We start from the raw sequence: 17749 nt of genomic DNA, 5'->3' as shown, positions 1-17749 counted from the left end.
TGTTTTTAAAATTACAAATGGGATAGGGATATACTTTCTTCAGTACTGGGACACTGAAATAGACTGAATAGGATAGAAAAAACCAGTACCAATTATTTTACAAATACTTCTTGAAACTGTGTGTCAGATACTGTTCTAGACAATAGCATAATCAGTAAGAACAGGTCATTATACAATAGATACAGCAGTATACAAAGTCCCATTCCTTAGGAAACGTATATTCAGCATCCTGAATCAGTTCTCTCGTTCTCTAATTAGAAGAGGTCTGATTGGTGAGCAACAATTAACCCCCCTTTACGATGTATGTCATCAGGTTATGGCCAAACTATATTTCCTAGGTAGCGAAGTCATAGGAGCAAACTGCTTTAGAGGTGGGTGAGACCTTAGGGCTTTCATTCCATTATTTAATACCCACAGGAGTTACCTGCTTTAGGTCAAAGAGCCAACCAAACAAGGCAGAAAGAGCGGGGGCAGGAACCTAGGAGTTTAGTCATTTGTCAAATTAACACATATTCACAATCATAATAATTTATATGTTTCACGCATATGTTTCATTCTATATTTATTGGGACGTGTTAAAATCAAGACTTTTGCTGCTTATGCTAACAGTTGAAAGAAAAAACATGAAAGTAATAAAACAATTTTTTTCAGGGAGCCTGGGTGGCTCAGTCAGTTAAAATGCCTGCCTCTTGATTTCAGCTCAGGTCATGATCTCATAGCTCCTGAGTTGGAGCCCCATGTTGGGCTCCGCTGTGACAGTGCAGAGCCTGCTTGGGAATCTCTCTCCCCCTCTGTCTCTGCCCCTCTCCCGCTTGCTCACGTGCTCTCGCTCTCAAACATTAACATTTTTTTTCCATTTTTGTATTAGTAAAAATCTTAATTTTTAAACCTTTACTCTCACAAACATGATATAAAATTAAATGTCGTTGATTTCACATTTTATCTCTTCCTTCTTTTTACCACCCAGTCATTCCCCTTCCGTTGTAATGAAAAGCTGTTGCAATAAGGTCTAAAATCAATATGAAACTATTCTCAAACTAAATAGTAGTAGTCACTATTTATTAAGTGTCACCACATGTCAGGAATCATTCTTAGTATTTTACTTAAACCTCATTTGCTGCTCCTAACAATCTTATGAAGTTGATGGGGTAACTATTCCCAGCTTACAAATGGTGACACTAACACACAGAGTAGCTGGTAAGTGTGTGCCTATTTAGGAATCCAGATTATCTGGCACAGACACCAAGCTTCTACCCCCTTTGTTAAAGGCTCAACCTAGGCATTTGCATATGGGTAGAACTCCCCATTTCCCAGGGGAAAGGGTTGCCTTGACACCCAGTTTGTTTAGATACGAACGAAGCCCACTTTTCCAGGCTCTGCTCTGGTTAGTTCTGGGAACACGACTAAGAACTTTACTGTGCTATTTCTGCACCTTTTTGCTTTAATTTGCAGAGTCAAAATTCCTTTTTAAATTTCTGACAATACTGAATATCAAGTGATTCCTCAAAAAAAAAAAAAAAGTTCCTACACTTGGAGTGCTATGTGAAAACAAAGAACCCTTTTCAAAGGCATCTCAATTAAGTTGCAGCAGACATTACACAAAGTAGAATGGGATTACCTTTGGGTTTTTCTAAAAGTCTCTGACAAGTTTCTTTGACTTTGGTGAAGAGTTCGGAACCTGCCAACTTTTTAGAAATCCCCACTCTTAGCATAACAGCTCCAGGTGTGAATTTTAAGAGGGCAGCCCCAGGCTCTCGTGGTTCTTTTGGATGCTTTGGCATAAGACCAGACCAATCCACATCTATCACATCTAATGGATCTGTAAAAAGTTAAGAATGGGATTTTGTTTTTACATCAAGAAATAGCATTCTTGTTATCTTTTGATAAACAGAAACTGCAAAACATAGAAAGCATTAAGTAACAAGTGTTTTAAATGAAAAATAACAGTCTTAAAATGAGAGCTTTACTATAAAGACTAATATTTAGAATCTAAGGACCTTTCCAGTAAAAAAAAAAAAAAAAAAAACCTCACCAAAAGATAACAGGCAAGCAAACAAAACCCAAGCGCATTCCTCCAAACTTAATACTGCGAACAAATAATCCATCTACTGACAAGGGACAACTGAAAAAATGAACAGTAATGTTCTATTTAATAACATAATAAAAAAGATATACGTACCTTCTACATTAGTAGAAAATTGTGAAATACAAAACAAATTAAGTCAAAATAAAATTTTAACGTTTTTACATTCCCCAACAAAAGACCCTCACTATGATTAAAAAAAAAAAAATTATAACGGGGCGCCTAGGTAGTACAGTTGGTTAAGCATCTGACTCTTGATTTCAGCTCAGGTCCTGATCCCACCATGTGAGATCCAGCCCCGCGCTGGGCTCTGGGCTTGGAGCCTACTGATTCTCTTTCCCCCCCTCTGTCTGCCTCTTCCCCCACGCGTGTGGGCTCTCTCCCTCAAACAAATTACAACAAGCAGACAAACTGGGACGTTGCTTCAGGCTGTGGTCACCAGAATAAGCTCTGGCGGAGTGTACGGTTCTATACTATACAAGGGAAGAGAATTACTGAGTTGAGAAAATTGACAGAGGTATATAGATCTTGCATTAATGTAATTTCAACAATTATAAATTTTGAATGACCGTTTCAGAAGTTGGCTTGTGGCACCACAACCGTGAAGCTTCGTACCATACATCTACCATCCGGAACACTGCTGGGCAATCAGTATTCGGTTAGATTCCAAGTTATATAACATGAATTTCAACTTCTGGAACGGAAATCTTAGAATTTGACTATTTTAAAAGAGACCCTGTCCAATTCGTAGGCAATGTCGACTTAAAAGTGTGCTGACCATACAGACTGTGATTTTCATTGTATTGGCCTTTCAGTCTCAAATAAAACATAGAAAGAAAAATTCTGCCTTTCATTACTTAGCAATGCCTTAATACCAAAAGTCAGGTCAACCTGATTTACGTTCAACCACCTTTGTAAATGATTACCTGGCATCTTCTCCTCATCCTGTTGGTCTTCCCTCTTTTCAGCATCACCTGCTAGAATTTCATCTAGTTCATCATCACTGATTGGCTCATATCCTTCTCCAGCACCAGATCCCAATGAATGTGCATCATCTAACTTGGATTCGTCATCTCCTGTTTCGGAAAGATTTATCTCATGTCAAAGAGCACACGGGAGGGACATTTAAGTGAAACCAAAGAGGAAGAGGCTGTGCACACTAAAATATTTGAAGAGTGTTTTTTTCCTTAGAAAACTACATTTCTTAATATTCCAAAAGGAAAATTAAATTTTAAGCGCAAGAACACAGTAAAAACAGCAATACCGAAACAAGTTATAAGATTACAATTAAAATCTGACAAAAGGTACCGCTAACTTATTAATTTTGCTTCTGTATGTTAATGTTTTTATAATAAAACTTGAAGTAAATCCAGACAAATTTACTAACTTCAAAAGGATGTAGTAATTTCTTTACTTAAATAAAGTCATTAATTTAAAAGACTTGTAAACTTATTAATTACATTTATTTGAAAAATTGCCGCTGATTCTCCCTCTACCTCCCAATTCATCTCCCTATCCCAACTCAATTTTAAAGAGAATGCTGTAAGAAATTTAAAAATATTTTGCTGGTACCACTAGCATATATTTATCTTACCAATCTTTCTCAATTACTTAGGTTAGGCTTTGTCACCCAGTGAGTTAGCTGTGAACTGAAAAGTACCCTGAAACTACAGAGTATGTTTAATATTTCTAATCAGTTATCCACACACTTTACTGAGTTTACAACACTAGGTTAGCAAAATGCAACAGTATGCTTTACAGGTATAAATTTGCAGCAAATAAAATATAATAAACTATGAGATGTTTCTGGTCATTCTATAATTTTCTATTATGTTCTAGAATAATCTCCCAATTCACTTCGAAGGTAATCAACTTTAATGACTTCATTTTACCAATATACATCTAAGCATAAAAGCATATAATAGGATTTGTATTTTTTCAAGTTTATCCCACTCATTTTCCTACTTTAGGTGAATAAAAATTTTCATCTCACAGTAGGTAATTCACCTATAAATTTCGATGCTATGTTATGTGTGATCACAACCAGTGAATGCTGTATTTTAGGGATGAGGGGCACTGACTCCAATCACAAGAGAGTTACTATGATTTGTTCAATTATATTCAATTACACTCCAAGGTTATACCTCCATTAGTACTATGGCTCAGGATTTGAGGCTATTTATACTCAAAATTGAGATGAAAACATAATGTGAGGAAACAGATAGAAATGTTTTTGTCAAGTAGAAAAAAATATAACAGATGCTGTATTGGAACATATCTGATCAGATAACCAAGAGATAGTAAAGATGTTTATAGTTTCAAAAGAATGTGCATTTACTCTAGGCCCAATGTTATAATACAACAAATAAAAAGAATAGTGAAATAACTGCTGCTTATATATAAGTATCCTAGAAGTTTCTTGAGGGCTTGATGTCAGAACAATGGTGTTAAGCACTGGTACCAGAACTGGACAATCCCAAGGAGGCAGAATTTCCAGGACAATTTTCAGGGAAGCCATTACTCTTGTTAAGCTAGCCTATATAATTCACCAAAGAATAAGACGTGGGTATATATAGGCACAGGCAGAACATATTTTCATTCATCAACCATTTACTGCATCCTTGCTATAGTCCTGATGATAAAGAAATGAAAAGCTATGGTCCCTAACAAAGGAGTAGAGTATAGTGGGGACAAAACCAAGGAAAAATAATTGTAATACAGCGTGGGGATGCTATAAAAGACATATAGACAAGGTGCTATGGCAACCTGAATAAGTACCGTTAGCAGAGAAGGCTTCACGGAGGAAATGATGCGCAGACTGGGAAATGAAGTCTGAATAAGGGAAGATAAGAGGGCAAACATCTACCAAGCAAAGGGAAGAGGCAGCACAAAGAAGGCTGGAGGGCAGTGCACTGAGAGAATTCAGAGGCATGAGTGGTCTGTACGAGACTGGGGGTAAAGAAGAGAGTGGAGGCAGTGAACAATGATGTTCCCCACAGCTGAGGCTGGCTCTTAGTGGGCCAAAGGGGAAATGCATTTTCAGGGAGTGTTGACTGTTTCGTGTATTTGTTCTCAACTGCCCTGGAAAACAGAATCACTAAGAGTTATTTGAATCTGTCTCTGAACGAAGAAATAACTTCCATTTTTATGATTTTTTTTTTTAAATATCTAAGAAAAGAAGGTGATAACTATTTTTTACCGCATCTACCTTTTATTTCATTCAGGTGAATCTGAACCAAGTATACCATGATAGTACAAATCAGGGGACCACATTTTTGAAATATCACAGGGCTTTTCCTTATGCATATCAGAACACCTTCACAAGAAAATATTTTATTTCCTATGAAATCTGAAAAGGAATGGAGCAGATAACAGACAACAAGGCACTCACCTTCCACACTCTCAGTTCTCTCCGCTTTGTTTAGATCTTCAAATCCCTGCACAGATCCTAGATCTTTATCCATTTTTTCTTTATCCAAAGCAAGACAGTCTCGGGAAGTGCCTTCTAGGTCTCTTTCATGTTCACTCTCCAGTTTTGCTTCACTGCGTTTTACAGACTCTATTTGAGAAGAACTCTCAAAAGTTCTGTCTCTGTCTCTGTCCCTGTCCCTTTCCATAGAATCAGGAATTAGTCTCTCTCTTTCCCTGTCCAAATCTCTCCGTTTGTCTCGTTCTCTCTCTCGTTCCCGTAATCTATCTCGGTCCCTGTTCCGTGGCCAATCTTTATCAGCATCTCGGTCCCATTCTCTCTGTCTTGTGTCTCTCCTCTCTCTGTCCCGGTCTCTATCATGCTCATATCGATCACGTTCTTGAAGCCTATCTCTGCTATCAAACGACCCGGATCTTGAATGGACCTGTCGATCTGATTCAGGAGAACTTCTTCTTGAACTATGGCTCCTTGAATCCTGGCGATCTAAAATAAATATACAAAGAATTTACACAAGGTAAGAAATAAAATGCTTCATTGCCGCCATACTTGTATCAAATCACTGTGTTATGCACCTGAAACTAACACTGTATGTCAACTCTACTTCAATTGAAGAAAAAGAGAAGCAAAGAAAAAGGGAGAGGAAGGAAGGGAGGGAGGGAGGGAGGGAGGGAGGGAGAAGGGAAAGAAAGAAAGAAAAAAAAAATGCTTCATTTTAGGGTCCTTTAAAACTTACATTTGATGTTTCCATAGTCCCAATTATTCAAGAAACTCATTTTAAGGAAAAATTGTAAAGTGCTAATTAAAATATGTAAAAGGCAAGGGAACATGTAATTTTCCACTATAACCACAAAGTATCTTCCAAGAAATACATACATAAAATGGGTAAGCATTAACGGAACTGATCACTTCATCATCTGACCTCTTCCTATCCCCTATCTTATTTTCTGTGGTCAAAAGAAAAAGCACTGGCTGCAGGAGGAAGAGCAGGAAGGTTAAAATTTCAAGCATCAGTAAGGAACTTGAATACTGAGCCCTCTGCCAAGATATACTGCTAACATCCTGATATCAAACTGATGGACGTCACTCAATGTACCTCTATTATAATAATGTCAGTGTTAATGTCCTAACAGGTAACATTCTGGTGGCATGGTTAAGCTTTGAAGTTTCTTAAAATTCAAGGCGGTATATATAATGTAACCAATGTCTCATTTACGTTAAAGTTACAATTTGTATAAAAGAGAAAAGTGTATAAAATACACTAAGCCAGGAAGCACTGGCTAGATTAGAATTCAATTTTATTACCTGAAGAAGTACTTCGACTGGGCTCTCCACGCTTTAACTGATCAATCCTAGATTTCCTCTCTCCTGTGATCTCCAGACTTTTTGTTTTCTCTCTATCTCTCGAGCCACTATGCAGTACTCTCTTTCGACCACTTTGGTCATCCCCACTTCGATGGGCAGAATCATTGGACGGGGAGCGGAGACGCCCAGATGTATGGCTCCGATTGCTGCGATTGCTGCCGAGGCTGCTGCTCCTCTTTTGATCCAGCGGCTTGCGATGCGGCGCATCTTCTATAGTGACGTGCGGCGCCTCTACTTTCTCGGCGCGGGTTCTATGGCACTTCCTGTGCGAGTCTTCACCGGTGCTGTTGGCGGCAGCGGCAGACGAGGAAACGCTGGTGGCGGACGCGCTGAAGGCGGCGGAGGCAGAAGAGGAGAGAGTAGCAGAGGCGGTGGTAGAAGCGGCAGCCGCGGGAGGCGGAGGGGGAGGAAGAGAGGACGGAGAAGGAGTCCTTCCGGGAGTGGCAGCCGTGGCGGCGCGCTCCGGCTCCGCCACCTCCGCCCGGTCAGGCACGTCCTCGTCAGACCAGTCGCTGAACGCCGTATCTTCCTTTTTCTGAGACTCCTCCAGACCGCCATCCTTACCATTGGCCATGTCAACCAATTCCTCTTTGGCTGTTAGAGGGGGAGTCCGCGGGCCTCTCTTCTTCTTACTCTGCAGGACGGCTTCTTCATCAGAAATATCAGAATCGCCTTTGGATTTCTTACGTTTCTTCTCTATACTTTTCTTCTTCTGGCCTTTTTTTGGTGAAAATACTTGACCGTCTTCAGATGCTGTCTCTGTGTTACCCCTCTCTAACCCAACATCCTCCTCCTTCTTTTTCTTAACAGGTTTCTTCTGAATTTTGGCTTTTTTCTTGTTCTCATCATGAGCTCGATCAGATGCGTCTCGCTCGTCAGACGGGTGGTGTCCCATCATGTCTTGTGGGCGAGTTCTTGAGCTTTCCGGGATTTCTGTCTGTTCTCTCTGTTTATCTACAGAAGAAACTTTCTCTTTAAGCTCCTGCTCTTCATAGCGCCTTGAACTCTCTTTTCTTTCCAGCTTACGATCTTCCTCTTTCCATCTACCCTGCCTGTCTTCTGGAAGGTGTGATGGACTGAGAGAACGAGACTCTTGAGGTCGTACAACCTGGCTCAAGAGTCTATGTTTTTCATCTATACAAAAAGATGAAAGCAATCACACTTTCACCAGGTAAACAACGTTGCATTTACACAGAAATAATAATAGCCCAGCCTCTCACTTTCCATTTTAAAACTTTAAAAATGGCAATAATTTCACTAAAAATATGGACTTACTCCCAACAGGAGATGACCGTGCCCCTACGATAAAGTAACTGTATTCCTAACGTATACTTTAGTCACATGAGATATTCAGAGGCAGCAGAACAAGAAAAATTTTAAATCTCACTTCATCGTTTCCTGTTAATGCCAAAGAATGGTCTCATGGTTACAAAGGAATGTGGATACAGAAACACAGAAAACAGATTCTGCTTACTTTTATCATCTCCACTGTTGTAGGTGTCACTGTCGGGAGAATGTTCTCGCCGGCGCTTAGGTGACTGACGAGGGCTAGGACTCCCTTCATTTCTATAGCGCTTCCTAAATAGGACAAATATAGTTTATAAAATTCCAGAGGATGAAAAAGAGATTTCTTTACTAGTTTTCAGTATTATTTCTTTACTGTAACTACAAAATATAATTGTAAGAGAGCAATACTGTGAGAGCTATATCATATAAAAGGTGTTCAGCATGCATCTTGAATAAAATTCTTCACTTCGTTTGTTAAGACGTACAATTGTGATTTAAAACACAGGACAACAGGTCTTTCTTCATCAAATCGCCAGATTTAATAATTGCATGGTGGTAACATACAAGGGAGGAATTAATGTACCGTCTACTAAAACTTACTCGTTAATTTTATCTTTTATGATAAAGAAATACTTTATGCTGGGAAGCCAAATGAGAAAATCAGCATCTGCTTTGGAGTCAAAAAGATATGAATGCAACTTACAGCCATGTTACCTATTAGGTAACCTTAGGAAGTTCCCTGAAATCACTGAACCTTAGCTTTCTCATCTGAAAATGGTGGGAAAAAACCAGGGTCCATCTTGTAAAATTGCACTTAGGAATAAATTAGTTTTATCATAAGCCTAGTGCTAGTTATGTTGTGAGTACACTGTAAAATTGGTTCCTTCCCTTTTCTTAAAACTAAATCACTTGCTTGGTGGCAAATTAATAAAATAATTAAAATGTTCACTATATTTCTTATTCTTTAAGTTAAACATTAAATGACTAGTGATTTATATCTCTGGTACTTAAATTATTCTAGTGTTTTCCTGTATTGTCATTAAATTTTGACTACGTTTTTTTTTAAACCACCGTTTATAAATACTGTGGTCAAAAGTTATGAAACATACTGCAGCACACATATCTCCCTCACGGCTCATTTACATAAATGAGTAACCAGGGTTTCGGAAAAAAAAGAGATTAGTGTGACAACTTCCAGGCTCAAGTTCGTACAGTTCCCTATCCAAAGCTCCTGCTATCATTAGGCCATCTATTCTCCCATTCTTTGAATCTGGGCTGGCCCACAGACTTGCTATGACAAGAGGATGTGGTGAAAGTGACAGAGTGTAAGTTTGGAAAATCAGGACTCAAGATGCATTGCAGCTTCTGCTTTTGACCTCTTGGCATGTTTCTATCATTATATGGAGAGTTTAGACTATTGGAGAATGAAAGGTCGTGTGGAGGAGAAATGAGATGCCCGAAACAGCAGCCAGCACTAAATGCCAGGCATGAAGAGTGAGGCCAGTTTGGGTCATCCAGACACAGGTGAACTGCCAGACCCACCTCAGAAACATGAGTGACCCCAAGTAAGATCAGCAGAACTGCTCTGCTGAGCCCAGCCCAAAGTGCTAATCCACAGAATGATGAGATGACCGCCTCTTGTTTTAAACTACTAACTTTATGTGTGGTTTTCGCATAGCAAGAGGTAACTGGTATATCGAAATAAAGCCAATAATTAAAATGTACAAAAAAAATAACTTTAATTTCTAGGAAGTATCTATAGAAATAAAATTAAGAGTAAAATAAATAGTATGGCAAGTCAGCAAACAAAACCTGCATAATAGGGGTTAAAAAAAAGTTTTGGGTAAATTCAACTACTGAGATGACAATACAATTGATAAAAACATCAAGATATTAATCTCATACAGTTATCGTTATAGAGCTGTTTGACTCCTAAGTTTGTGGGATCCTTGCAACGTTTGGATTGTCCAACCATGAAAAACCAGAAGAAAGTTTTGCTACTGTAAGCAGAGATCAGAAGCATGGAAAAACGAAATCAAAGCACAGGACTGCGTAATAGATAAATAACAAAGATTTCACAATTTTCATCTTAGAGACTTTAAGGAGGTCAGAGAAATATGTATTGTATGCCTACATGTGTTAAAAACAGTATCTGAATTTTATGTTAATGTAAGATTATTTATTAATGGGGAAAGGGAAGCCAGTGGATGTGAACTACAGAAAACCCCGGCTGCAGATTGAAGGGAAGCCAAGACCTAATAGAAGCAGCCTCCACTTCTGTGCTTTGTTCTTTGTCCACAGTCATAATCTACAACAGCAATGATGAAAAACAGCAGAAAGCAGGGAGCTGTATTCACCATAATTCACATGAGCTAGAAGCAGAAGCAATGGAACTGAATATATAAATTATTTCCAGTTTGTTTTAGCAAACTTAACCATACCCTTTATCCCAGCTGGTATTAAAAAGGAAAAAAAAAAAACAAAAAAAAAACAAGGCAGTTAACTCCAATAAGCTTGGTTGGTTTTATGTCCATGAAACCTCAAAACTGACCAATCAGAGTCCAAAATTCTCATGGCTACAGTGATTTAGCTCCCTTTGTCTATTCCTCAACTGATGAGAGTCCCAACATACATAGAGGGCTGTGAAGCTGACAGGCATACACTCAAGCCATCTTAGCCACCATCTGGAGAAAACCTTTCCAGACTAGAACTCACACAGAAGAAAACAGTGGAGAAATGGACAGACAGGATTCCTGATACATTGTTTCAAAGTCTGAACATAGTCACATCAGAACAAATGAACTCTAACCATGGACTTCCCAGATATCTGAGCAATCCTTTTTTTTGGGGGGGGGGGGCAGGGGGGAGGGGAGAAAAAGAAAAAAAGAGAAACTGTCCTCAGATACATGAGAAGATGGGAACACATCTTTTTTTTTTTTTTTAATTAATTAATTTATTTCTTGAGAGACAGAGACAGAGTCTCTGTCACAGAGACTCCGAAGCAGGCTCCAGGCTCCGAGCTGTCAGCACAGAGCCCGACGTGGGGCTCGAACCCACGAACCATGAGATCATGACCTGAGCCAAAGTCGGCCGCCTAACCGACTGAGCCAATCCAGGCGCCCCTATGAGAACACATCTTTTGATCCCAATAATCTACTATAACTCCATAGCTCAAGATAGGTCAAGTCTGTATCTCTCTTCAGTGGTTGCAGGACTTCCTTCAGTTTTAAGACCCTGTGAATGCTTGTCACTGGAGGTAGTGACTCCAGAGTTATAAGTACCTAAAACTCACGAAGGATTATCAGATATGGCACAGTCGCTATTTTTTGGTGACTTGCCAACTCCATTAACTAGTTTTAAGTGGGTTTGATGAGAGATAGGTTCACTGATTTTACCACTTTTAGGTTGCATTCCTGTTAAAAACAAGTCGACAGAAGTCGAACAAGCCAATATGCCATCAAAAATGGCACAGAAAACAAGAGTGATTAATTATATCCATGGCTACAGAAATAGAATGAGAAAGTGTTTTTCTTCCTGGACAATTCAAAAGACTTTAAACACCAAGTATGTATTAATAAAGTTAAAATCCAGGAAAATGGAGAGAGGGAAAAGAATTACGATGAAAATTTCATGAAAATGAGATGTTTTCAACTCTACTGAAATGTAACTTTAAAAAACAGATCCATTCCCATTCTTACTTGGACTTTCTCTCATCGTGTCCATCTCTGGGATTCCGGTCTTCTCGGGTATCTTCCCGCTTTTCTCTGCGGTCATCTCGTCCTTTGTCTTTGTCTTCCCAATCCCTCTGACGCTCTCGTTCTTTATCTCTTTCCCTCGCTCTCTCTCGTTCCCGCTCTCGCTCTCTCTCCCTCTCCCGTTCTCGCTCTCTCTCTCTCTCCCGCTCTTCTCTTTCTCGCTCCCGCTCTTTTTCCCTATCTCGTTCCCTCTCTCTCTCCCTCTCTCGATCATGGTCACGATCTCGCTCTCTTTCGCGGTCCCTCTCCTTTTCTCTTTCTCTTTCTCTCTCCCGCTCTCTGGCACGCTCTCTCTCTAGTTCTCTCTCCTTCTCTCTTTCCCGATCCCGCTCACGCTCCCTCTCCCTCTCGCGCTCTCGGTCTCGCTCTCGCTCCCTGTCTCTTTCTCTAGCCCTTTCGTCTCTTCTATCCTCCACTCTGTCTACTCTTCGTTCCTCTCTTCTTTCATCACGCTCAAGCTCGTCATTCCTTCCCTGATGTCGAATTGGTGAGCTTGGTCTTTGATCTACAATGAAAATCAAGTTTTGTCAGTGATTAACTTGACAGATAACCTATTGGTAAGACAGCACGGCAAATTTTAAATTTTATCTGTGTATAGGGTCACGCTGGCAACAAATCAGGTTATTACATTTACTTTTAAATTAATCATCCAAAAAATCACCCCTAGATGTTTACAAATTTTTTTTCTTAGAGGTAAGTTTTATTTGCCCTCTAACTAACATGTTTTCTGCTCCCCAACAACCCCCCTCCCACCACCCGCTGATCCACCTTTGATCTTTCTCTGCATGCTCCCTACCCTACCTCCAGCCCACTGCTCCAACCCCACTTTCTGCCATCTCTACCCTTCACCTCTGATCTTCTCTGTCCCCCCAGCAGGACCTGAGAACACTGGTGGCAAAGGATAGGGGCAGCAGGAGGTGTAGAACATAGGAGCTGAAGGAAAAAAAAAATTTCCCTCGTAAGTCACACCTCTAATTTCAGGCTAAAATATATACACATCAAAGTGCAGCTATTATGTGAGGAAAATATAGTAGAACAAAACATCTGTCAATAATTGTTGCTGCAATATCAATTTATCATAAACTAGAATATTAAGGGTACTGATGCTTAGCAATCTTGAAGTAGTCAAATATAAAGTGTTTCGTATTAGCGATATATATTTATACTAGGTTAAAAGTTTTATTCAATCATATAACTGACCACTCAGATGAAGAGCTGTTTTCTTAAAAATGTTAACTGATAATCTCATCACATTATATATATATATATACACACATATATATATATATAAACATATATACACACACACACACATATATGTGTGTGTATATATATATATATGTATTTTTTTTTCCAGTACATAAATCATATAAACACAGAGAAAATGAATACATGCTGCCCAAATGCCCAGTTGAGCAGGAAATTAGTCTGGGATCAAAAAATGTATAAGAAAATGGTGTTAACTTTTCCACAGAGCTAGCAATTTTGGAAGTAGTTTATTGTGGCACAGTCTAGGGTACTGTGATGTTTCTATTTTCATATTATGTAATAATGTTTATGGGTTAGTCATAAAGGTCATACTGCCGTATGGTCAACAGGTTTGCAAGTGGAATATCTAGCATCAACTTATTAAGCAGAATAACTTTAGGATATTTCCAGGGAAAGGTTCAATGTAGTAATTTGAATATCCTGTCTTATCACAGACAAAAAAGATAAGAATTATGGACATTTGCTCTTTAGAGGTAACAGATCAATACAGAAGTTCATAGAATTTTAAAGCTGAAACAAAACAAAACCTTCTCCAGCCCTTTCCTTCTTAAAAACACAGAAATTATGGTCCAGAAGTTGACTAGCCAAAGTCACAGAGATGGCAGATTTATTAGGACATCAGGACTATAAGGCAGTTCTCTTAAACTCTTTTTCACTTTTGCTGAAACCAACTTAAAATGGTTCTACTGTGCACCCTTGATTCCCCAAATGCCACATATTTATGGTCTTAGACCGTCTGAGTTCCTGGCTTAGGGGTCATACTAATGTCACAACGATTACAAAACAACCTGAAATTCAATACTGCAACTTGTAGTAATTCATACTTGAAATTTCCGATTATACCAATGTCAGAGAACAGACAGTTTTATGCACTCTTCTCTGACAGATAAAAACTGTTTTCCCCAACCAAAATGACAATGTCCCTTACTTCAAAGAAAATGAAAAGGATATAAGAACACCACTTTAATGTATCTAAATTATTTTTCCTATCTTTTCCCCAAAATGTGTTCACCAAAGATGTGATTCTCTTCATATATTTATCTTAATGAATGACATACCCATTCATGAAACCCGGCATCTCTGAGTTATCTAAGTCCTATCAATTTCACTCTCAAAATATTTCTTTATTCCCTTTCCTCTCTCCATCCCTACAGTTAATATTATTAACACAAACTCTGATCACCTGTTACATGTCTATGTCACCAACAGTCTGTCTAACTGGTTGGTATCCTTCCCCAGACTCGCTTATACTTTTTTCATGAAAACTATTTTTTCCAACTGCTTAAAAAGAGTGGTCTTGTAGGCAGTGAAAAGCAATTAAATAAAAAATTTTAGCCTGATTTATTAGGCTATGTAGAACTTGGCCCATTGTCTCTCACCAATCCTTTCTACTAGCTTCCTTCCTTCCCTACCAATTATGGCATATACCTCTACTCCAACATCAGAATTCATTACTGCTCCAAAAGCATATGTTTCTTTTAGTCCTACGTGTTTGCACATACTATACCCTCTCCCTGCAAAGTGTTTCTTCCACTGTTCCTTCTAGCAAACTCCTTAGGGAGCTTTCTGGATTTCCTCACAACTCTCTGTGCTGCTTTGTTGTCTCACAGAACTTCATATAGTGGCAGCATTCATCCCCCTTCAATTGCCTATTTGTGCCCTAATCAGCTCATGAAGAACTAAAGGGAAGACGGAAACTCCTGAGCACAGAACAAGGTGCCTGGGCACATCTCCACCCTCAACGTCTATCACTCTCCCTACTGCTCATCATACCCAGGTCACATTGGTCTTCTTTCAAACTCTAGGACATATTAAGATATTTTCCCTCTTGGGGAACTGGCACATACTCTTCCTGCTGCACGGAATGTTTTTACCCTCAATCTCCGCAATGCTAGCTTCTCTTGCATTTATGCATCTGCATAAATGTCATCTCAAATTTTTCATAAACCATCTGAAGTAGGTCCCTCTCTTATCCTTTATTTCTATCTAGGCCCCTTCTTTGTTTCCTTGATTGCACTCAATAGTCATTTCTCTTTTGGAGGAACAGGGGTGGTATCTTCCCTCCCGTGAAGTTCTACAAGGACAAGAACTACTTTACTTGAAGGACCCTAGCAGAAGTGCATGAGCTCTCAAAAAACATGGTAGAATATGTCAGTAACCTCAAAAATACAGTTCTATTTTAATCACACAACTGGTATTTAATGAAGTAGTTACAGTAAAGTAAAACAAAAAGAGAACAGGACTTGCAATCAGAAGATACGAGTTTGAATTATAGCTGGAAAACTTACGTCTCTGTAATAATGGAAAATCACTATCCTTCTCTTAGCCCAAATCCCCTAAGTTATGAAACATGAATTCTCTTATCATATCTCCACTCACAGGAATATTATAAAGATAAAAGGATTGTAAAGAATATTTTATATATATTCTCTGACTTAATATTGTAAAAGATATTAAGTCGGGGCACATATATATAAAGCAACTATCAAAATTCCTGGAAACTCAATACATGGATGGTTGAGAAATAAAGCTAAGATTGAAACCAAATTGTACTACTGAATTCAGGAATAAGATGAAAAAAACCCTGAGCTCAGATATCAAACTGGGGGGGGGGTGGGGGGAGAAGAGATATTAAAAAAGCATAGCATTACGAGGACATGGCATTAGATTAAACAGAGGTGAATCAGCATTAGGGAAGATAGAATTTCAGGTATCAACACACAACATATAAACTCCAGCCTCATCTGTAACTAAGGAAGCCCTACACATCTTTTAACCCAAATGCATTAGGCTTGCCCTAACAAACTCAAATCAACCAAGTCTGATCTCATCCATACTCCCAAAGTACCTGGTGTCTTAGTGACTTTGTTCTCTCATCACTGCCCATATCAACATACACTATTACCTTTGCGATTCAGTCCACTATGAAGCATCATTATTCAATTTCCTACCCCTTCAAGTTTTGTACTGTATTAATCTCAGCATTATAGCAAACCTTACTTTAGTAACCAGCCAAAGTTAGCAAGACCTTCATAAGATTTTAGAGTTTAAAACGCCCTAATATATACGGACAATAAAAGCTTGTTAAAGAAAGTCCTTATAACCCTTCCTAAATGACTTCTGGTAATCTTGTTGCAAAACTGATTTAAGAGAGTAAATCTAATAGAGTAGAATCTGATACAGATATACAAGATTTTTAAGCTTAAGTTTTAGCTTAAGATACGCCAGAATTTTTAGCTTAAGATATACAAGAACATAAAATTAGCCAAAGCCAAGTATTACAGGTTCTCAAGAAGGAACATGCAAAAAATGTTTCTTCGAACAACCCCCAGCCCTATCATCATCTTTTCCCCGCCCTGTTCTTTTGACAGCCCTCTAAGACTTTATTATTACAACTAACGAGTGAGTGGCCAGGATACCGGGGTGAGAAAGTTTAAGTAGCTCCTAAATCAGAAACGCCTAGACTGGCCCCCAAGCATCTACATTCTTCGAAGGGGTATAAGCCATTAGGTTAAGGCGAGAGACATTCAGCAGGGAGCCTCAGTTCTTGCAGTGTGCCAGCGCTTACTGCACCTCAGTACCCACTCTGCTGCCAAACAGGTACTCTGGTGGCTAACCACTTACATACTCTCAAATAAACAAGGAAGATCATATGAGTGAAGATAATAGTTTCAAATGTGTCAACAAGCAGAAGTCTTAAAAGATACATTAAAAAAGTAAACGGATGACGGTTTTTCAAAAACGATTCTCCCAACCACTGGTGGCCATTATTTAATAATACGCCATCTGACAAACCTCTCTCTCTGTTGTCACGACGGTCTCTCTCTCCATGTCTTCTCTCAAACGAAGAATCCCTTGCTTGATCTCTGTTGTCTCTTTCAGGATATCTGTCTCTTTCAGGATAGCTACTTCGAGTTTCCCAGCTGTCATGATAGTTGCTACTACTACTGTGACTATCAATTTGAGAACCTCTTGTGCCTCGACTTCCTAAACAAAGGATATTCACACAAATGTTTAAACACATACACTTTATTCAACAAGTTATATCAGTCACAATCTTTTTTCCCAAATAAAACATACAAGTTAAGGTGTGTTGGGGTTGTTGCTGTTTTTCTTTTTTGGTGTTTCAAAGTATGGTAATCATTGTTGAAAAGAATATTAAACGTTGGATCGTAACACCCAAATGGTCTAATGATGGGCTCGGGTAAGCTAGGTCCCAGTTTTTACTATCTATTAAAAACGTCATAATGGAATCATAAAGCAAGAAGACTCATTTCAATTAACCCAAATCCTCCTCCCCCCCCCAAAAAAAATAAAAGCTATCCATTCATATCTAGTTCACAGAAATATCATGAAAATAATGAAAAGTAGATGTATATTATTGCTTTGATTACAATTCGTAGCAAAAACATTCCAACACAGAACCAAAGTACTTTGTTAACATTAAGTGGTGCCTAAAAATTTGCATTAAAAAATGTGGGAAATGAATGTTCATAGTAGCTTTATTTGTAAAAGCCCAGACCTAGAAAGTACCCAGATGTCTTTCAATGGTGAATGGTTAAA

The 17749-nt window shown here is 38.7% G+C and overlaps 1 protein-coding gene across 5 annotated transcripts in view; it reads right to left on the bottom strand.

Annotated features, from left to right (window-relative positions):
* The window catches only part of ZC3H13 (zinc finger CCCH-type containing 13), a 97331-nt gene that overhangs the window by 9503 nt on the left and 70079 nt on the right, over positions 1-17749 (bottom strand). For all 5 annotated transcript variants that reach the window (XM_047079893.1, XM_047079896.1, XM_047079900.1 and 2 more), the window contains 7 exons: positions 16982-17173; positions 11861-12422; positions 8350-8453; positions 6816-8009; positions 5475-5996; positions 3010-3159; positions 1619-1819 (listed from right to left, as the gene is read on the bottom strand). In XM_047079893.1, coding sequence (XP_046935849.1) covers positions 1619-1819; positions 3010-3159; positions 5475-5996; positions 6816-8009; positions 8350-8453; positions 11861-12422; positions 16982-17173 — 2925 coding nt within the window. The remainder of the gene's footprint in view (positions 1-1618; positions 1820-3009; positions 3160-5474; positions 5997-6815; positions 8010-8349; positions 8454-11860; positions 12423-16981; positions 17174-17749) is intronic.

The sequence above is a fragment of the Lynx rufus genome, unplaced genomic scaffold (assembly GCF_022079265.1).
Source record: "Lynx rufus isolate CCGP_SWC_20201006 ecotype Redwood Valley unplaced genomic scaffold, mLynRuf1.p SCAF_1, whole genome shotgun sequence".
Lineage (NCBI taxonomy): Eukaryota > Metazoa > Chordata > Mammalia > Carnivora > Felidae > Lynx > Lynx rufus.
Note: the sequence above shows the minus strand (reverse complement) of the source record. Positions and strands in the feature narration are given on the sequence as shown.